Below are 24,970 nucleotides of genomic sequence, written 5' to 3' on the forward strand. Positions count from 1 at the left end.
TTACTGGTTTCGTTTTAGAATCGGTCAAAAATTCCTAATGCCGGCCGATATAGCTGGTTCAGACCCGACAAATTACCGGAAAACGGCGCTGGATAATGTATATCAGCGGGGCGTTGGCCGACCCAAGTGATGTTCCGCCGACATTGGCAAAATCACAGTTCCGATCTGCACACCTTTAATTATTTCACCACGGCCATAAAATAATTCTGAAACTTGCCTTCGTAGATTTTGATCTTGCAAATACTACAAAGCCTTCAGTCGCGGGTCGGAAGTGGTTTAAGGCTTCTTGACTGGTGGTCCCAGTGCTTCTATTACGAGCAGTCACAAGCAGTCCTAATTTAATCGTTCACAGTTAAACGTAAACCTGTGAATCGGTACACCCTTAGATCTTAGCGCGCTTTTATAAGGTGTAATGCTGCCCTGAGCACCCACTACATTGGCGTTATCGTGACGAAAAAACCCTTTTCTAGGGGTGTTAGGGTGTGAGTCATAGACACCGCAGACACTCTTAAGGGCGTAAATTAATTTACAGTGAAAGGGACATTTAGGTAGCCAAAATAAAATTGAAGTGTAAATCAATACACAGGGAATGTCCGCGAAAAGTAAGTGATATTGAATTTTCGACACAGTTACAAACTGGGATTTCAACAAATCATGTCTGCAACAGGTTGCTTTATTGCAACATGACAAGCAAAGTTATTATGTGCCTCGTCCATCGCCATGAGATATCTGCAGCTGGCACATGGCACATAATAAAAAGCAAGGGCCGACCTGTAGAGGAGCAAAGAAGCCCTTGCTAATGCATGCACTTGGAAGCCATTATTACTTGCACTTATCGAATGAGACCTGTCGAGTCCTCGGCGTGCAACTCTCCCGTTTAAGACTGTTTTTTCTCCAAGTCGGTTGGAAGCTCTCCTGCTGCGTCCGCTGAATCCTTCTCGTTCTGCCGATTTGTAATGGCTGCGGCCGCCTCAGTGCCAAGAGAAGCTAGATTCGCAGCGATGCTCGTTATAGCGACGGCCGCCATAGGGATGACCGGCATAGGGATGGAAGCGACGACAAACAATCCAGCCTGACCAATGGCCCTTAAGGCCTCAGACGCTAGCTTGAGATCGTGCTGCAACTTTTTGCTTCCTTCGTTCTTCCTGACGTCCTGGTACCTTTTCCAGACATCACTAAAAATCATTTCCAATTGCTGAAAGGAAAAAAAATCTAATATTTATTAACATCATCGGCACGGACAAACCACTAAGCTCCTATATATCGGCAAATGTCCAAAACATTGCCACAACCTTAATTACTTACACATTTTGTATAATAACTGCTGCTATTATGTCAAAGCTGCTTACATTTTAATGTTGCAAACGAGAGATAAACTCCTGAAAGGTTAACAAACACTAGGTGTTTCGAGGCCCATGCATTTTATGATCGCACCACTGTCAACGGTATTTGCGACATTCGCTGATAAGAACGCCGAAATAAAAATCGCTAAGTGTGGAGCGTGAACGTAAAGAACCACGTCCTGCGTCCCTTAAAGGGACACTGCAAGGAAAAATAAGTTTTTTTAATGACATAAAACGGACACGTTTCCTTTCATGTTTATCATTTTTCCACGAAAATGGTTTTTTTTTTCTCGCATATAATTAACATTGTTAGACGCTATTTTGGTACAGAAGGTGGCGGCCGCAACCCGCTAAGTTCCACCCAACGCTTACAATGTGCTTACATTTTTAATTGGCTGGAGAGAGGATTCATGTGGAAAAGGGTGGTTGTAAATTCGTATCTCCATGCGGTAATAGTATTTTCTCGACTATTTTTTTAATGTTTTACAAGCAAATAATAAAGATAGAGTGCTTGTCCTTGTCAGATGTATTCTGAGATTGCTTCTCGTGCATTGGTTTGAAACGTTAACAAACATGGTTGCTGGAGTCCGCGGACACTATTTTTAAAAAATCAGCATTAAAATCTAACTGGTCAAGCTGGTAATTAAGCTGGTCAAAGAGGTCAATATGGTAATTAAACTGGTTTAACTGGCAATCAAACTGGTTTAAGCTGAACAAGCTAGAATTTTAGCTGCTGAGTCTGGTTTGAGTAAAAGCCAGCATGGTCCAAGTAGAAACTGGTTTTAGATTCAGTCTGGTGTAGCTGGGAGCCAGTCTGGTCCTAACTGATCAAACTGGTTTTCTATGGAGCCAATGTGGTCAAGCTGGGAGACAAGCTGGTAAAGCTGGTCAAACTCCTAATCAAACTGGTCAAGCTGGTCTTGCTGGGGGCGCGCACGCTAAGGTGGGCTTGGGCTGGGACGATGCCTATTCCTGTGATTTTTCCTATCGCATTTTGGTATGTGACCGGGCGCTTCAGGCGCGCGTAAGGCCTCTCCCACCCGTACGACACCTGAAATGTCAGCTACATCCTGTTTGCCATTGAGCCGCTGTGACCTCGCTAAGGCTCCGCCAACCTAGCCTTTGTCTCCATCGTGTGTTATTATCTGCCCTGAAGTCAAGACAAAAAGAATATATATATTCCCTCTCTGCTCGGTCAGAAAGAAAAGAAAGAGGGTACTGGATCCACTTACTAGCAAACCGATGGTTCTACAAAAGGTTAATTTCGAAGAGACGGCAGTGCGCTCTTGTCGGAGACTACTTGGACCGCGGTGCGAGCAAAGCGGGCTTTGACGAGACAGCGAGCGGCAGTCCGTTGATCCGCGTAGCGCGAAAAGAGGTCGGACGTTCGCTTCATATCTTCGAGAGTGTGTGTGCTCGTGAATTACGGTGGTACCGAAGAATATCGCCAATGCCATCCAAGCGACATGGATTTCCTCGCCTTTGCCGACTACGCAAGAGGCCACTTCGCCCCATCACTGGCGGTACCCAAGTTCGCTTCTCTCATCCGTGTAGTATTTTCTATTTTAGGGGCGAAGCTCCTCGGGGTCTAGCCTTGTCCGTCCGGCGTCCGTGCTCACATCGATTGCCATCCCATCAGTCTTCTTAAAAAAAAATGTTTGCGCAGTCGACAGGATTCGAACCTGTGCGGGGAGACCCCAATGGATTTCTAGTCCATCGCCTTAGCCACTCGGCCACGACTGCGGGACGAGTGGGGGCTCTGAGATGTCGTAGTAACTCAAGAGCTGGGGATGTCATGGATGAAACGTTGCATGTAGCCGCTGAACGTCTATACAGGAGAGGGCGCTGCGGTCAAATGCGCATATAATCGCGTTAAACTTTGCATGCATTCGCTCAACGTTTATAGACGAGAGTACGGTGCGGCCAAATGCTCAAATGCGTATATAACCACGTCCCATACCACACATCCTCTTTATGACATGGGTGAAAACAAAATCAGTATCATCAGCGCCACCAGAGCTTCGCCCCGATCAACATGATTCACCACGTGGAGAGGCGGTCATTTTTATCGCCCATTTTTGGTGTGTTTCTATTGTTTTTCGCGTTGAGAGATAAGCAATCTAGTTTTAATACCATTGTTTGTTTTGCACCGAGAACCACTGTCTGTGCGTCGGTTAGTACTGTGTCAGCACTCAGGATGTGTAGCATCTGAGGTCGTGTGAGCAGGCCGCGAGTAGGAATATAATAGGATGGATGCCGATATGGCTTCTCTGAAGAGTTTGGCTTGTTTATCCTGTGTGCCAATTTAAACTGGTTAAACTGGTGTAGACGCCCACCAGCTTAACCAGCATGCCAAACTGAGCATTCTGGGGCAATAACCCGGCTTGAAGCTGGGACCAGCTTAAGCCGGATTTTTCAATAGTTGAGTGCTGAACAAGCGAACCTCGCTGAGCTTGTTAATTTTTATGACTACAAGTGATTGTGAGTTTACAGAGGTGTTTAGGTCCGCTTCAGACGGGACAACTTTCTCAATAAATTCGGACTTGCTGGAGGGGTTGTTCCCTAGCTCTCCGTAAATCGACACTAATTGCTGAGATCGGGTCTGACTCAAAACAAGCGAGCAACTCGAAGCAATTCGAAGACGTTTGAAGTGGCAGCAGGGCAATCAGGGATACGATATTTTCAAGTGATACCTCGTGCCGGTGATGATGAACACTAAAGGCTTAGATCTGGTTTGAAATTGATTGTTTTGGGAGATACACCGTTCCAAAAAGATGCACTAGAATTCTCAACGCAATTTAAATGCATAAAACACGTTTATAGCGCGTAACGGCGTGTATAAATAGTGACATAAAAATCAGATTTAATCATGTTGATGGCCAATTGCAGCAATTGGTTGCTGCGTGTGGACGCAGGTGGCCCGTGTTGCTGGCGCTGCGACGTCAAGTTGCAGAAAGAAACTGCTCCTCTGAAGCGGGCCTAAGAGGAAGATCTCCACAACCGATGAAGTTAGCAACAAGCAACTGCCTCAAGTACGCGCCTCAGAAAGCGTTGTGCGGATGCTAGTTCTAGTAACGGTACTAGCCTAAGCCTAGCGTCCAACATAAAATATTACGATCGATTTGACTTGATTTCTTTCTTTGCGCGTGTTTTACTGAATAAGGATCTTGGTTCCAGTAAAAGCGGCTCCGCTGCTCTGCGAATGGTACAACCGTCCTCATTCCGACCTGGGTTTCAATACCGAGAAGATGCCTACACAGGTAAGAATTTGCGAACCATTCGGTTGCAGGCAATCGGGCGTTCGGCTTGCATCAAGTTTGGCTAGGTATGTTCCCCCCATTGCGCCTAGAAAGCCGACTAGCTCCCACGTTTTGCTGCGCATTGGGCCTACAAAAGCGAATATTTTTGCGTCACTTTTTAATTGTGCGTCATGACGTTCACCCACCTTGCCGATACCATGCAAAAAAAAAAAATAACAACGTTATAGCTAGAAAGACTGCATATATATTTTGTTGGTTTTTTTAGTTCTCTTGATCGCTTATTACGCACATCGATAGACGCTGACAGACGCTTGTATTTGACCGTGGTTCGTGCATGATAAAACGCTAGAACGCCGCTTTCATGGTGACGTCATCTGAGCTTTGCAGAAGTGTTTAGACATGATGAATACCAGACGGACAAAGGTGAAAAGGGACGCAAACGCGCAGCTTTCGTGTCCGCGTGCCTCACTCCATTGCATACAACGATAGACGGCAGTGAAATAGCAGACGATGCCGGAGGCTGCCGCTAGTCTGCTCGCACGACTAGCAGATGGTGTTAGACTTCCAGACTAGACCAATGTTATTAGATTAGCTCGGTTACGGAACGGCTCATAGACGCTACTTCTACGTACAGTACCCCTCCCCCCCCCCCCCCCCCCCTCCCCACCACTCGCCTCCAGTTGGTCGAAGCGCCGACCGGCTCCTATGCTAAGTGAAGTGTATTGTGTGGAATGCGTATGCTTCGAAGCACGGCGATTAGATGGCGTTCCAGCTCTGTTCTATGGGACACACAGTTATTAAACGAAAATCTAGATGGTACTTCAAACGACGGGCGGCGGGCTGAAGTGAGTGAGAGGGAAGGGGCGGGGTGGGCTATCCTCTTCCGGAGGAGTTCAACAACTGACCTAATTTAGTAACGTTGGACTAGATCGACGCATCGGATGACGGGAAAGCAAGACACTACGCTTGTTAGCCTGTTCGATCAAGCAGCCAGATCAGTCCAGTAGCAATGGGTGGGGCCACTGGTCTGTGGGCGGGGCTTAGAGCGGGCTGTGACCCCCACCTAAATTCCGTGTCCTATTTATGCTCTTAAAAAAACACTTTTTTTGTGCAGTGTTTTTTTAAGCTAAAACAGTCTATAGAGTTCTAGTTAAAAAAAATGAAATTTCAGAAATTCGAAAATTCTTTAAAAGACACGCACTCGTTGCTGCTTTGTTATGCGTACACGAGGTCTGTCCGGAGAGTACCAAGCCATTTTGATTATCCCGATAACCCGGGGCACACATTCAATCCCTACCAAAAAAAAACAGTATAAATTAGATAATGGAACAGGAAAATCTAACTGGATTTCTTCCTGGAAACCTGAAATCCAGTCAGATTTTCTTGTTCTATAATTCAGTTTAAACTGCATTTTTTTTTGTAGGAATATCAATTGACTGACATTCAGACAGGACCCTGCTGGGTATGCGCGAAGAATCTTTTTATTTTTTTTAATATGTTTAGTATGCTCCGTCTGCAGCAAGACACCGTTGAATTGAGTTAAGCGCTGTGTGCTTGTCGGATTTATTATTGTCACAGCGAGTTTATCAGCGACATGACATTTTGCTTTGAAATGTAATATTCAACGGTTCACACTTTTTGAACGAATTAGACACTTTCAATGATGATTCAATGAATGATTGCTGCATAAAATGTTTGTACGACTGAGGGATGCCCAAAACGAGAACGACAAAGTTCTGGTCATCAGGTGACGGGAAACCTTATAAAAAAATGAGCCTGCCCATGCGTCACGTCTCGTGCAGGATTTTCTGGCAAAAATACAGCTTTAGCCGGGTGTACCAGGCCTCTCACTGTCCAAACATAAATCCGTAAGACTCTTGGTTTTTGCCAAAGCTGAAATCGCATTTGATAGGTTCAAGATTTGAGACCTTTGGCGATATTAAAAAGAAAGCGACGAGGCAGTTGATAGAGATCTCGGAAAAGATCTTCACAGCACGTTTTGAAAAGTTGACGGAACGCTGCCAAAAGTGTTGGACGTTCCAAAGGAAATACCTTAAAGGAGATTCAGGCATCATTTTCATGGAGCTGGGCCGCCAACATTTTATAAAAGAATAAGTTGCCAGATGCTTTCTAGACAGAGCTCGTATATGAAAGCATAGTGGAAATTCGAACTGGTTGGTGATGGTTGTACAGAAGGAAAAAGAGCACTCAAAGTGAAAAAAAAACCCAAACACAACGCGTACGCGCGCGCGCGCGTGCGCTTGCGTGTGTGTGCGTGCGTGCGTGCGTGCGTGCGTGTGTGTGTGTGTGTGTGTTTGTGTGTGTCTGAGTGTGTGTGTGTGTGTGCATGAGTGTGTGTTTGTTTGTCTGTGTCTGTTTCCCTTTGAGATCTGTTTTTCCATCGTACATGAGAGCTCTAAAATCCATATAAATAACCTTATTACGCCTGCAGTTAAGTATTGCCTAAAATGTTTAGTTGTCCCGCAGACAAGTTGTGATTGCCTCTGCTGGATGCTGGGTCCTGCCTACAACACGGTTGAACTTTAATGGGCCTTAAAACTATTCGGGTATATATAATTTCAGTAAACTTTTCGTCATTTCAAGACTTAGAGGCTCGGTGTTTCTAAATAAAACACGTAAAGTAATAAATAAATCTTGGAGATATTCATGTTTTTCATCTAAATTAAAACAACAATATATAATTTGATACTGAAGTGTACTGCGACGAAAAAAAGCAAGAATAGTACCAGAGATTATACTTTTATCCCAATTTCTATCCTAAGATAACTGTAAAAAAAGCTTTTCGTCAATCGTTAATCAGAAGAACGGAAGATTGTTGCTGTATTTTAGGGTCAAAATTAGCAATTTTAAACTTGTGAACTGTTCGAACACGTTTTCAAGCTTCGGGCATTACAGAGACAGTTGCTTAACGTATAGATTTTTGTACGCGAAATGTAACAGACTCTCACCCATTATATCCTCCGGTGCGCACATTCTTTCATCTTTAATGTTTCGTTTTCCCTTTCTCTCTCTCTCTTTCACACACATGCGTCATCTGATTAGTCCAGCATTGAGCGCGAATGTCTATACCTTGTTTCACTTCAGTCATACCGCAGTGAGAGACTAAACAACACGTACTTGCATAAATAGTGGATTTTACGAAAGGTTGGCCTGACTAGAACACAAAAATCGCCACCGTTTTTTTTCTTTTTTTTTTTAACTGTAGCATGTAATAAGACGAATACACTACGATGAATCCCTTCGATACCGGACCTGAATTTGAGGGGAGATATTACATATAACCTTGAAGTTTGCCGCACCAGCTACCGACCCACACCGTTATTAAGATCTATGACCTAAAAACTAAGCTGTTTTCCGCCCTATTTAAGACAATGGAGTGAAGGCCATGAGCACCTGTAAGCTCTCATACCTTCAGCTCCGACCAAGCATGCACAGGCGCCCTTCTTTTCTGAAGTGCTACAGAAACTTGTAATTGGGGTTAATATGTTTTTCGCCGAAGTCAGCACTCATAGTAGGGTGTTTTCAGATAAGATCGGACAACCATGTCCGGTGACCATTTTTAATTTGATGAAAAAATATTTTTTTCTGGCTCCACGTCCCCAAAGAATACAAAAATCCTTGCTTAAAAAAACATTGTCTTTCCGAGAAAAAAACAGTGTGAGCACCCTTTGTCACGTGCGCATTTTACCTGTCGCGCGATGCTGGCAATTCGTGCGGCTTCCCAAAACAAAATCTTCTGGCTACGGGTCTAGAAACATTTAGTTGCAAATGAGGCATAGTAAGGATTAAGAAGAAGTATTAGTCACCGAGTATTACGGTTGTTATTTCGAAAAAGAAAAACAAAAAAATCGCTAACATGGCACAACGCGCAATTATGCTCTGGATTAAAGTTTTTTTTTTTTCTCTCAGTATCTATAAAAGCTAAGGTCTTCAAACTTTGCCGGTGTGTTGTCCTATATATAGTTCATTTTTGCATAAAATATTTTTGTCCCGGTTAGAGGGAGATATTTACAAGAATTGCTCACAGACACATTTAACTAGATATGAATTATCTGGAAAACCATTTAAATTATAAACTTTCATCCTTAATAATCTGTAAACTCCCCAGAATTAACGTTTATAATATCTACTAACTGAATCTGCAAAAACATATTGCAATATTTGTGTTGATTTAAAATTATAAAGCGAAAAATATTGCCGGGAGCGCAGCTGACTAAGTAGGCGGCGCGCTCGTAGCCTAACGGTTATCATTCGTGCCTTCCACGCAGAAAGCCAGGTTTCGATTCCTGGCCGCGGGTACGCATTTTTGTTGACTCTAATGTAAAGTTCAGGTAAATTCGAGAACTGTATTGCTGATTCCAGGTTAGAATGTGCTAAACGCCGAACCTTCCACTCCAAAATTTCCAGAAGCCCATGCGTTTACAAAAGAGGCTCCCCGTGGCCAGCCGGACTCAGTCTCGCCCCAGCGCTCGATCCTGCGGTTTCGCCGACATCGACGCCCGCGACGCTCTGGTGTTTCCTTCTGTTTCCTTTTTGTTTTGTTTGTTTTTATCATCGCCTTATCAGCTGTCATTGGTGACATTTTGGTGGGGGTGCGGGGTGACGCATGTCCTTGCAGCGTACCCCTACGAGGGCCCGAAGCGCAAGTCCGATTCCAAGCCCGTCGAGAAGAGCGCTCTACGAGAACGTGAAACTCGGGCCAGCCGCCGCATCCAGGGACAGGCTGCTGAATTGGGTCTGCTGTCGGACAAGCCAAGCCGAAGAAGACGACGATGGCCAACCAGCCGCAGACCCCGGCCGCTTCTGCCGTCGTTTACATGCCCGTCGTACCGAGGACGGCTTCTTCGTTTCACGGCGAGCAATACGAAGACGTCAAAGATTGGATTAACCAGTATGAACGCGTTGCCCACCACAATGGCTGGACCGACGAGCAGCGCCTGCACAACGTCTATTTTTTGCTCGAGGGGATCGCCAAGCACTGGTACGAGAACAATGAGTCCTTTTTGACGTCGTGGGACATTTTCAAGACCGGTCTGAAGGCTACATTCATCAACCACCACCGCCGAGAGAGAGCCGAGGACCTACTGCAAACCAGTACCCAGGGACCCAACGAGAGCGTCACCAGCTTCGTAGAGGACGTTCTGCGCCTGAACGCCCGCGCCAACGCTCGGGCTACAGAAGAGAAGAAGCTACGAATCCTCATGCGCGGGGTGAGAGACGACATCTTCGGAGCTTTGTCCGCAACCGTTGACGCCTTCGTCACCGAGGCAACGAACATCGAGCGTGCCCTCCAAGCGCGCGCATCCCACTGCCAGCGGCAACCAAGCGTCACTGCAACCGCTCTGCTTAGCGGCGAAAACGCTCCTGGTACGGACATCCGCGAAATTATCCGGGAGGTCATCCGAAAGGAAATACGCCGGTTGCTGCCAGCCCCAAGCCGTCCAGCGACACTCTCCATCACCGAGGCCGTGCACGAGCAAGTACAACGGGCGGTCCACCCTGAAGCTCCCATTCACACGGCGACACCGGAGGAACCGACGTTAAGCTACACCGCAATGGTCCGACAAGCCCCACCAGTCCCGCGTCCGTACAGGGCGCCTCCCCGATGTGTGCCTCTAGAGCCGCAGCATTCCCGACGCCAGGAAGATTGGGCGCATGTTCGTCCACAACAAGTTGCGCAAAGAAAGACCGACGTCTGGAGGACGGCCGACCGACGCCCGCTGTGTAACCCCTGCAGTGAAGCAGACCGCATCCACCGACGATGCCCCTACCGCCAGCTGGGCCTGCGAGGGTTTGCACCCAACGACCCTCGACCAGATCTCGGAGAGCGACCTCGGGACATCGAGGACTACCTCCGCCGCTCTTCAGCTCCTGAGTCAACTCCCCGTCGAGGATTCCGTTCACCGTCCCCCCGACGCTCACCATCGCCCTTCCGCCGGTCTCGCCGAGACAGCCGGTCACCCATCGCTTCCCGTCGGGAGGTGGTGTTGCCGAAGACGAACGATGCCAAGATCCTCCAAGATCGTCGGAGCACTCCTACTCTAAGGTCGCAACGCCCCGAAACGACATTTCTGAAGAGTGTCGAATATCCTCAACGTTATTATGGACGGCCACGACGCGACGGCTCTCGTCGACACCGGAACAGACTACTCCGTTTTGAGTGGGAGGCTCTCTCAACGCCTCAGAAAGTTACGACGTCGTGGGACGGACCGCAGATACGAACCGCCGGTGGACATCTCATCACACCTGTTGGCAGGCGCACCGCTCGCGTTGAGATCCATGGTGAAACCTGCCCTGTGAAGTGCGTCGTTCTGAAAGACAGTTCTAGGGACGCAATTCTCGGAAGAGACTTCTTGTGCGAATACGGCGCCATCATCGACCTTGCGGAGAACAAGCTGACGCTTCGAAAACCTGTCCCATCTGCGGAACATTCCAAAGCGACGTTAGCTACAGTGCGAGTCCTTATCAGCCACGCAAACCTGCCGCCGCTGTCGAGTGTCTTTGTGCCCGTCGGGACCGAAGAATCCACCTGCAGTGTAGCACTGGAAGGAAGCGTCCAACTACTCCTTGGACGAGGGATTGGCATTGCAAGAGGCGTAACCGAGCTCCACGACGGGCGTACCATAGCCCTTGTCACCAACTTCCGGCAAGAGTCGCAGCACCTTACAAAGGGTACAGCTGTGGAATACGTCGAGGAAATTCAGGACTCAGCCGCAATCGCCGTGATCTCAGAAGACGCCTCTCCGACGCAGCACAAGAGAACCACGCCCTCAGAGCTCAACATCCATCCGTCCCTCCCAGCTATACAACGACGACAACTCAGTGACCTTCTCGGCGAGTTCAGTGAGTGCTTCTCCACCTCGTCAAAGGTACGCCAAACGACGGTTGCGAAACATACAAAGTTACTGATAACGACGCACTCCCTGTGCATCGGCCTCCGTACCGAGTCTCCGTGAAAGAAAGGGAAGTTATCCAGAAGCAGGTTCAGGAAATGCTTGATGACGACATCGTCCAACCCTCAAACAGTCCGTAAACTTCCCCAGTAGTCCTTTTGAAGAAAAAAGGCGGAAGCCAGAGGTTCTGCATGGACTACCGCCGGCTGAATGCAGTAACAAAAAAGGACGTCTATCCGCTGCCCCGCATCGACGACACCCTGGACCGACTGCGCCACGCCCGATACTTTTCGTCGATGGACCTGAAAAGCGGGTACTGGCAGATTGAGGTCTACGAACGAGATCGTGAAAATTCGGCCTTCGTCACACCGGACGGACTGTATGAATTTAAAGTAATGCCGTTCCGGCTGTGCGCAGCTCCGGCAGCCTTCCAGCGTGTTATGGACACTGTCCTTTCCGGCTTCATATGGCAGAGCTGTCTCGTCTACCTCGACGACGTTGTCATGTTCGCAAGCGAATTTGACGAGCACCTCAGACGACTGCGAGCCGTGCTACGGGCCTTCAAGACTGCTGGGCTGACACTCAAGGCTTCGAAGTATCGGTTCGCCTATGGTGAGCTGAAATTCTTGGGCCACTTCGTAAGTGCTCAGGTTGTAAGCCTTGAACCTGCAAGAAAGGCCGCTGTCGCCGAATTCTCGAAGCCATCGGACAAGCAGGCCGTCCGAAGATTCCTTGGGCTGTGCGCCTACTACAGACGTTTCGTTCGTGACTTTGCACAGATTTCTGCACCGCTGACGGATCTCACGAAGGACGACGTGCAGTTCCAGTGAGGAGAGGAACAAGAACAAGCGTTCGACAAACTCAAGCGAAGGCTGCAGTCGCGCCCTTTCCTCGGACATTTTGATCAGTCGTCGGAGATAGAAATACACACAGACGCCAGCAATACCGTTCTCGGTGCGGTACTCGTTCAGTGACAAGAATGGGCAGCGAGAGTATTCGCCTACGCAAGCCGGGCGCTGTCTAAGGCAGAAAAAATTTATTCAACGACCGACAAAGAATATCTTGCTGTCGTCGGGGCGATAACCAGGTTCCGTCCGTACTTGTAGGGGATCCCGTTCCGCGTGGTCACAGACCACCACGCCCTCTACTAGCTCGCAAGCCTCAAGGACCCGTCAGGACGCCTCGCTCGCCGGAGTTTTCGACTGCAAGAATTCGACGTTACCATTGTGCACAAGTCTGGCCGCAAACAAAATGACGCCGACTGCTTGTCTAGGACCCCAATCGAATCTCCTCCCGACAGCACCGACTTCGACGATGACGCCCGTTTCCTGGCAGCAGTTACAGATACCGACATGGGAGCACTTCAACGAGATGTCACGGAACATTGCGCCGTGATCGACCACCTCGAAGGTCAAGGATGTTCCGTTCCGTGAGTCTTGGCCCGAGACTTGTCAAGCTTCGTTCTGCGGCGAGGCGTGCCCTTGAAGAAGAACTTCGGAACCAGCAACCCTGCCTGGCCGCTGGTTGTGCCTGCCAGCCTGCGAGAAGAAATCTTTCAAGCATGCCACGACAACCCGACGGCTGGACACCTTGGCTACAGCAGGACGCTCGCCCGGATTCGTGATAAGTACTACTGGCCGAGACTCCCGAAAATCGTCCATCTGTGCACACGGTCGTGCCATGAGTGCCAACGACGCAAGAAGCCTCCGCCAGCAGGATTCCTGCAGCCGATATCTGCTCCGACTACGCCCTTCCGGCAGGTCGGAATGGATTTGCTTGGGCCGTTCTCAACATCGACGGAAGGAAACCGGTGGATTATCGTCGCGACCGATTATCTTACACGAAACGCCGAGACGAAAGCCCTTCCATTGGGAACAGCGGTGGATATCGCCAAGTTTTTCGTCGAGTTAATTCTCCTTCGAAAAGGCGCACCTCAAATGATGATCACAGATCGAGTGTCATCTTTTTGGCACAACTGACTCGGGAGGTACTTCGGGTCAGTCACACCAGCCATCGTCGAAAAACCGCTTATCACCCGCGATCAATGGGCTAACACAGCGAGTCAACAAGACCATCGCCGACATGATCTTCCTGTACGTCGGCGTAGAGCACAAGACGTAGGATGAGTTATTGCTGTACGTTACATTTGCATACAACACAGCGGTATAAGAAACCACAGGAATGCCGCCGTTCCAACTGGTACATGGCCGGACGGTTACCACGATGCTGGACGCCATGCTGCCTCACGCGCCAACCGACGATGGCAACGACGACGCTCAACTGATCTCTCAACGCGCGGAGGAAGCTCGTCAACTGGCAAGAATCAAGATTCAAGAGCAACAGCGAGTCGACGCACGCCGGTATAACTTTAGTCGCCGGGACGTCCACTTCCAAGCCGGAGGCCGGGTATGGGAGTGGACACCGATGCGGCGCCGCGGTCTCAGCGAGAAGCTTCTCAAACGCTATTTCCAGCCCTACAAAATCATCCGATGCCTCGGCGATCTGAACTACGAAGTTCTACCCGACGGAACGCGACCATCTACAAGACGCCACCCACCACTTGAGGTGGTGCACGTCGTTCGGCTCAAGCCTTATCACGAACGAGAGAACTTTGGACTTTTGTCAAAGAGTGAACTGTGAACTCTGAACTGTGAACTGTGAACTGTGGACTGTGAACTGTGGCTCGCGACTCGGCTATCCTTTTGTTGTGTATTTGTGTTTTCGCTTTGTGCTGCATCGGGACGATGTACTTTTTTGAAGGGGGGAATAATGCCGTGAGCGCAGCTGACTAAGTAGGCAGCGCACTCGTGGCCTAACGGTTATTGCGCGTGCCTTTTACGCAGAAAGCCAGGCTTCGATTCTTGGCCGTGGGTACGCATTTTTGTTAACTCTAATGTAATTAAAGTTCTGGTAAATTCGAGAACCGTGTTGCTGATTCGAGGTTAGTATGTGCTACACGCCGAACCTTCCACAACGATTGTTCCAGAACTTTACATTTCATTAGTATTAAGAAGGCCATATTAACGCTAACGCGGTTGCCATACGTGAGACGTGCACATACCCTACATTTTCATTGTTATTTAAAAGCGTAAAAATGCTACGGGGTTGTCAGGAAAAGACAAATTGACAGCAAGGACGTGGATGGTAGTTTTGAAGGAAAATTCCTAATACATGGTCGTACAACCGACCCACAAATTACCATGGGCGAAAGCGATCGAGAGCCGCAATCCTGTAACATGCTTCGCGGTGTCTGTTTCAACAGCGGGCGTGTAGAGTCTCCCTCAATGCGACGTAAAGGCGATTGTGAGCTCCAATAGATCCTCCGCCATGAAAGATAGCACAACGCAAAAACAAAAAAAAAAAGAAAAGATATGTTGAAAAAATATGTGAATTGCGACTGAATGAGATTTTCTGTAACTTAATTTATATGAAAACCGTTTGGGGAATCGTGAAATCCAATTTGGATATGCTCATGTGACCTACGTCAGGGATGGTGCGGCTAGCCACTTTAAGAACATGTACAGTGCACCTCAAACTTTACGCCGCCACTGGGTTCCCAAATATTGAGCTCGTGTCGGCTACTTACTCTTAAATTTGTCACCAAAACGTTAGGGATGCCTTTTCAAGGTGGAATAGAAATCGGAAACCCAAACATTCTTCAGATAGTTCAATCGGCAGCCGCAGGGACTGTCAGAAACGGCAAATTCAGTGGCGGCGTTAAGTTTGAGGCGCACTGTACCAACTACTGGAGCTGCAGACCAACAAGTACATGACAGCGAAGTCTATTTTTTCTACTGCTGAACATGGCAAGAGTGCCTACGATAAAATCGGGGGTCGTGTCAAGCACCAAGCAACGTTGTACAACCTCCGATGGCCCACCACGTCGGTGATAAAGTAAGCGCACGAGACGGTTGCCCCGATGAACACTAAACTGCCGAACGTGAAACTAATCCACCTCCTGAAAGCTGACGTCAAAGCGTTCAGGTACATGAAAGCAAAAAAGTGGGATTCTGTTTCTGTTGTGCGTGGAATTTAGTCCTGCCACTTGCGGCAGTGTACGCGGTCCGACATTTCGCAACCACAGCTGTTTTAGCAAGAACAGTAGACGCAGAAAAGATATATATCTTTCAAAGTAAAGTCTCCTATTGCTGCGAAAAGCAAATCGGTGTGCCGAGCTTGCGGTGCCACTGAGAGGAAAACAACAGTGATCGCTACAGGAAAAACGGGAAAAAAATATTCCTCCTCGTAATGCCAGAAGAGCGGCGTGACCGGCTCAAGTCAGTGTCCGGCAGAAAGAATGCAAGCAACAAGCGCCGAATTTGCGCACATGATCTTGATTCATTGAACTCGTTTCAATTGTACCACTTTAAACATGTGTTCTTCCTTATCACTCTTTAAGCCTGGTCGTGCTTCAAACTCACCTGTAATCTTTCGTATGAATTCTTACTTTTCACGAACTCCTGTCACAGTGCTCTCTCTTCGCAGACTTCCTATCGTTCTCTACTCCCATTGTGGCAATTTTGCATATTTAGCGCTTCGTAAAATAAAAATAAAAAGTTCGAATATGTTTTTGCGGTTGCACCACGAGTAAAATATATATTTTGGTAAAAAAAAAAATGTCGACCGAACGTGGTCGTTCGATCCTACCTGAAAACGCATATACAGACAATCTCAGTCAATCGTAATTCCACTTTTTTTTTTAAGTATCTTTATTTTCTACTCGTTGTGCGGCCCTCCGCGGCGGCTGATCAATTGGCGCTCAGAGGTGGCGTAGGTTCAGGCTTAGCCGCGCCCTACCTCCTATATCATGTTACCGCCAAGGTTGTAGGCTGGTCTGTTTGCAGAGTCGATCCGGTTGCTTCCTTTACGTCGCGTAGACGGAGACGCTACATGCCGGCTGTTGAAACAGGCACCGGGAAGCATGTTACAGGGTGCCGCACCTCGATCGCTCCCGCCCATAGGCATTTTTGGGTCGGTTGTACGAAAATGTATTAGGAATTTTACATTCAAAACTGCCGTTCACCTCTGTGCTGTCAATTGGTCCTTTCCTGACCATCCCGTAGGATTTTCCCGCTTTTTAATACTAATGAAATTGTGAAGAACGGGTATGTGCACGCCCCATTTATGGCAACCACGTTAGCGTCAATTTCACCAAATTTCTAGTCTTATAACTTTAAATTCACACAATTATTGCATTATGTTTTTCGCAGATTCTGTTGCTACATATTACAAACGTTCATTTCTGAGAGTTCCAAAAATAAGAAAGATAACCTTATTTTTAAATGATTTTCAAAATAATGCATATTTAGTTAAGTGCCGCTGTATGAGCAATTCTCGTAAATTTCTCCAGCTAACCAGAACAACAATTATTCATGAAAAATATGAACTATATACAGGGCAACACACTCGCAATGTTTGAAGACCTTAACGTTTATAGGTAATGAGAAAAAAAATCTTTAATCCAGAACGTGATGGCACAATGTGTCGTGTTTGCGATTTTTTTTTCTTAAAATAGCATCCTTAATACTGGTGATTAATACTTTTTGTCAATCCTTCCTATGCCTAATTTGTCAGTAAATATTTCTAGACCCGTAGCCATAAGAGTTTTTTGGGGGGAAGCCGCCCGAAACGCCAACATCGCGCGATTCGCCAAATACGCACGTGACTGAGAGGGTACTAACAATTTTTGTTTTTTTCGCAAAGACAATTTTTTTTTCAGTACAAGAATTGGCTTTATTCTTCTATACATGAAGCCAGAAAAATATTTTTTTCATCAAAATTAATACTGGTTACCGGACATGGTTGTTCGATCTTTTCTGAAAACACCCAGTATAGATGTATCTTTTACATCCTGTTCTAGTGCCTATTCGGTAAATCTCTCTTTATTATTGTCGCGCCTTCGCTCATAATTGCTTATTTTCCCGACTCTTGAAACAGACGGTGTGCAGCCATGAGAATCGTAGAAATCATTAAGTGGCATTGGATTTTCAGAACATGAGGTGCGTAAGATACAGCACCTTGATCAAACTTTCCCGTTCTTTCTCTTTGCATTCATTGAGCTTCAGACATGCTGCATTGTCGAATGACTTCAGGGCTTTGTTCCGCATGTTCTCTTCCTTCTGCTTAAGTTCCTCAGGTGAAATCAATTTTCCATCTGACTGAAATACCTGCGAAGTAAAGATATGCATTTCAATATTATAGTTAGATTTGTATGCAGGGTCAAACGCGCACAGATCCTGGCCCCCGCCATGCCTCTGCTTGTGTAAGTGAGCACGTAAAAATTCAAGCCTGCCGAAGCTACCTTCACACGCGTGTTGCCCGTGCTTGCACGCATGGGGTAGCAGCCACCACGATACTCTGTAATTATGTAAAGGCACTTTCCATTCACGTTCATCGGCATACCGCAATGTAATTTCATCATCAAATCGCGTTGCAAATTTACCTCTAGAAATAAAAAAGCTCTATATTTGATGTGGCGCAATCTAGGTAAGAAAACGTCTTATAAGAAGAACCTCTCCAGACCCATCATATTACAGAAATGTTCCTAAATGAATTCTATGAGCTTCTTTATTTTCAGCATGTTATTTTATTATGTTTGTTTGCTAAGAAATTTTAGAACTTTGGCGTGTCACTAAGATATACTTGTACAGCAGCATAATAAAATATGTACATAAAGGGCAAAAAGAAACATTGGCAGCAATTATGAGCAGCTGTAGCTGGAACACGAAACCCTCTTTCGTTGGATGGAATCACAATAAATGTTCAGTGTAAATTAATTCTGACTTTTGAAGAAAAAACCATTCATCTGACGATTATTGTACTCTTTTACTACCCTTTCTGCGCCTGGGCAGCGGCTTCAAGGCTCGACTACAATGGCTGTTTCGCCACATTTAAATCACTTCACCCGGTGTATAACCGCACTCAGTTTGACAGTTACGCATGCACACATAACTTTAATGGTGCGTTCACACAGGAAGCGTATCCGAGTTCGCGAAGCGGTAGCGGATGCGGTTCGCGAGCGACCCCGTTCAGACACACCGAGAGGCGGTTGGCGGCGTTGGCGGTTTCTCGGCGACCACGCGTGATCTTTTGAGACTTGCGTTTGGCAACCCTGTTTTACAATCCAAAATCCACTTTAATTCAAGATCCAAAGCCAAACCTTTTGCTATTTCGGCAGGCGTTGTTTCGGCACTCGGAATATTTTTCTCCGGGATGTTCGCACGCATCACGAGTGCAGGCAGCGAAAAAAGAAGCATGGACCCGCCAAACTCGCCTGGGATTCCCTCGACTTCGCCCACAAGCAAAGCCCTGCTAGACGCGCCTTGCTGGCTCAGAACAGGATGCCCCCGACCTTTTCTTCGAAGTGGACCCTTCCCGCATGAATAGCTGACCCCTTGTTTTCGGGATAGAAGACCAGTTTTCCCCCCTCGTTGTTGTTCGCTGTTATCACTTTTCGAAGCTGTGAGCGGTGGGGTGAACTGTGGTGCGGGGGAATGTGTTCGGTGCTAGCCGGTCGTGGCTTCGTTGGTGGAGCACTCTCCTCTCGTCACTCGCTCGTCGATCGAGTCTGCTGCATGTATGACATTAAGCTCAAATAAACGCCGTATGGATTACCTCTGCATTGTCTGGTACGTACGTTTTATTTCTTGAGTAGGTTCCCTTCATTTATTTTATTGGTAGTAAACGTTACAGGTCGAGCTAGCGCAGGTACCCTGACCCTCCGCGGTAGTGCGTTGGCTACGCAATCAATCTTACGACGTCTCTATCGATCTTCGTGGTGGTCATGCACGGTGTCGAAAGCTTTCAATAGTTCACGCTACTATCTTAGTGGGTAGGAAAGCTGACATTTCGGTCGATCAGGGGCGGGTTCCGACGTTCTACAGGCAAAGATTAACGAGGCAGCGAGCTTGGGCTGTGGCACCTGGAGTAATAAACCAACTCTTACCTGAACCAAATCACCGGTGCGAAGCCCGTTAAAATTACGAGTCCATTCTTTTCGCGGCGGATTCAAGTGACGGACGTGAACATCAAGTTTCTCCGTTGATTTGTCGAAAGCTAAGACTACAGCGCTAGGACTACAGCGCCTTGGACGCCTCACCAGCGACAGGTGCCATCTTGTTTTGAAAGTCACCGACGTCACGTCAGCGTCGCGTTGTAATTGCGGTTCGTGAAACCGGTTGGGTGGAATCGGTCCCGAAGCGGTTGGCAAAAACGCGCTCCAACCGCTTGATCCCAGCCGCTTTGCGGTTGAGAATGCGCAGATCCGCTTCGCGAACCCGGATCCGCTTCCAGTGAGAACGCGCCATAAGGCGCGTGTAAGCTTTAACCGGCCTCACGTCATGTGCAGTGATAACTGGAACTATGACCGACTCCCCTACCCGCGTGTCCATTATATAATTGCCTTTTTGTACTACTTGTGTAAAGGACGGAATATCAATTGAAGTAATTAATTTTCTTGAAGCGACAACTTCATGATTGTGCACGTTTTAGGGAGCGAATGACTATGCAACGCTACAAAATTACCCAGAGAAGGTTATTTTGTTTTAGATGAGAGTGCTTTGCCACATGTCTGTGTTGTCTTTACGTTAGAAGAAAATATCGGGTGGGCTTAGGAACAATCGACACGAGGCTCACTTCGGTGGCATTAGAGAAATCAAATAACTACGCATTATGGTTCAAAACACTGTGTCGGCCTGCAATAAAATGTCGAATTTCTTGCGTCCCTATTTCCATACCTTCTCTCTTTCACAAGATGTATTTTTATAACAATATAATAATATAGCATCCTTGCTTAATGACAACCACCATAAAACAAAGACGAAACGCCGAGACTTGTACACAGAACCTAACCTACTAAATAAACACCCAAGCATTGTGCAAATAGCACAGCAGTGTAGAACAATCCACCCATTCAGGAAAAAAGTTAGAGCATATTTCCTTGAAGCTGATCGCCTACCTTGGATTATTTAATGTGGCTTTTATGTGTTCTTATTGCAAATATAGTGCCTTTAATATGTCCTTCTTTCATGGTGTTATGAAGTGTTGTGATGTTTTAATATCACACGTGCGTTGGATGATTTTGTTGATAATGACGATGTTAATCTCATTGAATACAGTTTTCTCTGGTTTTTGTTTCATGATTTTTTTTTACTTTGTTTCTTTTTTTTATTTTTATTATGACGCATTGCTTATGTTTATATTGATGATATTGATTGGAATGGTTTACTGATGCCTATCTTTATTTCAATCTCGTTGCTAAATGATTGTATGCTGTCTCTGTTGACTGCTTTGGGCAGGGGAGGGGGGGGGGGGGGGGGCTAGCGGCCTCGTCAGGGGGCTTTTTTGCCTTCTTTTGCTGCAGCCCCCCAGACATATGTATCACACATGTATGTCTGAAATAAACTATAAACTATTCTATTCCACAAAGCTCTGAGGCTCTAACACACCGAGTGTTAAAGGTGCCCCGAGGAGGTTCTAAAGGTCGGCTAAATATGGCGATAACTCACTCTGCGGGCATTAAGCATCCTAGAAATTCATAAATCCTAATGATCCGCTGCCGGTTTTTCTATTAAGAAACCAATCAAAGCTCCAACACACCAAGGTCATTTCCGGCGATGGGAGGAGCATGGTTCCAGCTGCCAGGACAACATATTGTCACCAATAAACAGGCGAGGAAACAAAGAATAACTGGGGAAACGGAAACGTTTAATGGGGGTGAACTTGTGCCCAAAAATAACAAGGAAACAAAAGATAACAGCAGAGCGTCGCGGGCGTCGAGGTCGGCGAAAGAGCAGAGTCGAACGCTGGGGCGAAACTGACCAGACAAGGTCGCGGCGGCCTCTTATCTAGAGTGAGTCACAATCTTGAAGATTCGGCGGAGATGGTTCAAGCGCAGCGCGCTCAGGGCGAGAATGAACAAGCACTTTCCAGAACAACAAAAGCAGGGATAAACGATAGAAGTTATGTCCGCAGCAAGAATAAACGTGAACTTTCTACAAGTCCGTGACCCTGCGCGCGGCAATAGGAACAATGAAAACGCGACATTTCGTTGAGATTGTGAATGCTGTTATGACAAAAATGTGTATGACGTTTAGGGATGTCGCGAACCATCCTAGGTTTGATTTCAAAAGGTTTCGATGTTTTCGAAACGAACTGAGGTTCGAAATCGCAAAATTTTGATATTTTCGTACCTACCGAGGTTCGAATTCGAAAAATTCGTAACTTTTCGATCACAGTGCAGTTTCGAATTCGAAAAGTTCGAAGCTTTCACGGTTTCTAAAATTTCGGGTTCGAATATTTCGAATATTTTTTTTACTTGAGGTTCGATAAATTCGAAAATCTCGAACTTTCCTAACTTGAAATTCGATATATTCGAAAATTTCGATTTCTTGAGATCTGAAATTCGAAAAATTCAAAGATTTCGAAATTTTTTGGATATGAAATCAAAAATTTCGAACGCTTCGAATGTTTTAGACATAAAGTTCGAAAAATCGAAGATTTCGAACTTCCTTCTAAATGAAGTTCGAGAAGTTCGAAGGTTTTGATTCTCTTTTAAAGCTAAATTAAAAAAAGAAAAAAAACTTTGAAGATGTCAAGCTTTTTTTTAGGTGCAAGTTTTCAAAGTTCGAAGTCCGGTTTTCATGTTCCTCCACAGTTTCAGTTTCAAATAATGTTTTCACGACTCTCTGGTTTTCACGAAATCAGGTATAGAAAAGTTAGTGTGCGATATTTAGACTCCGCCAAGTTGGGTCAGGCAATTAAATGAGACGACGAGTGTCCCGGTGCTGGAATATTTGCCAGTGCAGTGTGACGTGTGACCATAGATCAGTAATTGTGACCGCCAGGCCCCCGGGAGGAGGGGGGGGGGGGGGAGAGGGCACTAGGCTTGAACAACGCAACTTTAGTTAGGCGAAAGCTTCACGAACGCCAGCTGTTGGGACTCGAGTAGCTTGGCAGAGTTGTAACGTTGGCCTCGTTGAAGCGGAAATAGCCACCACAACTTGGCTTTTTTAGTATGCCATATATACACACATACAATCTCGAGCAATTGGCGCTCGCCTGCCAAGCCGTGCAAGCTACACAGGCAATCTCGGAAACGTATATATGGCAGATTCAAATTTGTTCACATATCGCTCCCTTTAAATAATAATTTAGACCTACGACAATCGTAAGACTTACTTAACGAAACAAGAAAACTTGAGACGGCTGAGCGCAACAAAGTGACGAAAGATGCTGGCGAGCATCAAATCTCAACTACATAACTGAGTAAAAGAGGTTCAAATCTAGGGAGGGCTCTTCTGATCGACATTAGACTCACTCACCTGTCCGAGAGAATAACAGTACTCCATCAAAGCTTTGTCTCGCACAAGCTCCGCACAGAATTCATCTGCTTTCTGTAATGTAAAATACCACAATTCAGCATCTCCATAAATATGTGTCTTATGAAGTTAACACAACTGAGAGAACAAAAATAAATAAAGAAATGTTAAAGTGTGATTTTCTTTTTCTGCAGCATAAAATTAGATTAATTTTAAATAGTCTGATAGGAATTTATGAAGCACAATATTTTTATGGGTGAGAGCTTGCCTAATCAAAGCAATCTAAATGCATGCATATATTATCTTGCGTGACATGCCGAGGCTGGACCTAATATTTTCCCTGGAAATCGGCGCCGGCACATAGCAACTTTAATCTTTCATCAAAGGTGTATTTCACAGGTGGTTTGCTCTTGTAAAATTACGAGGCGTAGCACCCTTTCTGTAAAATACAGGACCAGAAAACATGTCAAGGCCAACGGCGGACGGCGACGCAGACGACTGAGACGAGTGGCGGGGAACGTTTGGCGGGCAGGGCGTCGATTCTTAAGGACCATTTTAGATCGGGCTCGGTATTTCAAACACCCTACACTGTAGGGACTTAAAAATATATATATTATTTCGTACTTATTTAAAATACAAAACTTCCTGCTCTGTCGGGGTTTTGCGGGGCTTCTGGTTTCTTGCAAATTCTAACGTGTTAAGTGACGTGAGAGAAACGCGCGTCCGTCGGTTTAAGTTGTCCCCCCCCCCCCTATTTCAAACAAATTTAACAAAAACTATTTGTAGTATATAATGTAATTTTGTTCAGAACCCATATAAGTGACAACATTAATGCATGAGTGAAACTGCATGAGTCAACGAATAAAGAAACTCTATTGTTTTCCCTCTAGATGTGTCTCAAAGTGTTCATGGCCGCAGAATAACCTTTGGCGCATATCCAGTTTCCTAGCTGTATCTTGCGTTCCCCTCAAAACTGGCGGAACAAAACACTGAGTTAGCGTCACGAATTAGCAACGGAAGACATGTTTTGTGAAGGCACTTTCTTTGACTAGTTCAAGTGTGACGCAAGCTTTACAACTAGCGGTGCAGCGGTGGAAACGAACTTAACCATAGTAATTTGTAAGCTATCGTCATGCACGGTATTAAATATTGACCTTGTGACTCTGGTTAGATTGTAAATGAAAGAATGAGGTGATATATAAGTGACGTTTCTATTTCAGTTCACCGTCATTGGCTACAAGGTAAGGTTATGTCCCATACAGTTTATCAACCCATTTTATACAAGCTTGTATGAAGCGGGCTTTGACAAGGGAATAACAAATATATTTAAAAACATTTTTTGCTATTTTACTTACCACGACCATAACGCCATGCACCGCAAGTTCCTCGGAAGAAAACATTGGTGTCATTTTCTGTAAAAAGATGCAAGAGGTTTGGATTTTTATGCAAACATGCCTGGGAAGCAAAAAAAAAAAAAATAGTTTTCGTTGATTCCGTTTTAAATTAAGCAACATTGGAGAATTTACTAACCGAATAAATATCAGGCCGTTCTGCCATTTAATTTCCAGTTTTAGATATCTTTATTTTTGGCCACAAAGCGAAAGAAGCATGACTTGATTTAGGCCCTCAACTATCCGGATAATTTTACGGTACCTGGGCCGGCTTGCTAGAAACAAAGTCTCAGCTGAGACTGGGTGAAAGAAAACACTGGCAAATCCAGCGCACGAGAAAACGTTACTAGAGCACTCAGTTTTCAAACTCACCTTTGAAACCTAGATTACTGGCGTCCACAGAGACGAAACTAAATACGATTACAGCGGCACCCTTTAGCGACGAGTCAAAACATGAAAGTTGCTTTATATAGCTACTGCGAGATGGCGCTACCGGACCTTGGGCGACTAGACGAGAAAAGGCAACTCCGCTCAATTTTTGTTTTTGAAATGTGAGCTTCGACGTCTCCTTCAATATGAAAACTCGGAAGGATCTTGAACTAAGATTCCCCCAAGGCGAGAAACAAATGCTTATCTGGATTCAACAAGCATAAAAAGGTATTCGAGTGAGGGCTTGAGTCCGTTATTGCGTCCACAATTCTAAACGGGAAAGTTCAAAATCTTCATAGGACCTTTTCAGGGGAC

The 24,970-nt window shown here is 46.1% G+C and overlaps 1 protein-coding gene across 1 annotated transcript; it reads right to left on the reverse strand.

Annotated features, from left to right (window-relative positions):
* Window positions 1-708: 708 nt before the first annotated feature.
* Window positions 709-22,906, reverse strand: LOC120840572. The gene is made up of 3 exons (XM_040211143.3): window positions 22,839-22,906; window positions 17,535-17,684; window positions 709-1,195 (listed from the first exon to the last, which is right to left on the reverse strand). Exons 1-3 carry the CDS (start codon window positions 22,863-22,865, stop codon window positions 878-880), a joined length of 495 nt encoding a protein of 164 aa, XP_040067077.1. The 5' UTR covers window positions 22,866-22,906; the 3' UTR covers window positions 709-877.
* Between the last annotated feature and the right edge of the window lie 2,064 nt (window positions 22,907-24,970).

The sequence above is a fragment of the Ixodes scapularis genome, unplaced genomic scaffold (assembly GCF_016920785.2).
Source record: "Ixodes scapularis isolate PalLabHiFi unplaced genomic scaffold, ASM1692078v2 PGA_scaffold0__279_contigs__length_252992795, whole genome shotgun sequence".
Taxonomy (NCBI): Eukaryota; Metazoa; Arthropoda; class Arachnida; order Ixodida; family Ixodidae; genus Ixodes; species Ixodes scapularis.

Excerpts from the sequence above, each read along its gene's own strand:
- LOC120840572 (XM_040211143.3), bottom strand. The coding sequence starts at position 22,865 with ATGGAGTACTGTTATTCTCTCGGACAG. Across the intron at positions 17,685-22,838 it reads ACTGTTATTCTCTCGGACAG|GTATTTCAGTCAGATGGAAA; the intron begins GTGAGTGAGTCT and ends TTTACTTCGCAG. Across the intron at positions 1,196-17,534 it reads AACGGGAAAGTTTGATCAAG|CAATTGGAAATGATTTTTAG; the intron begins GTGCTGTATCTT and ends TTTTCCTTTCAG.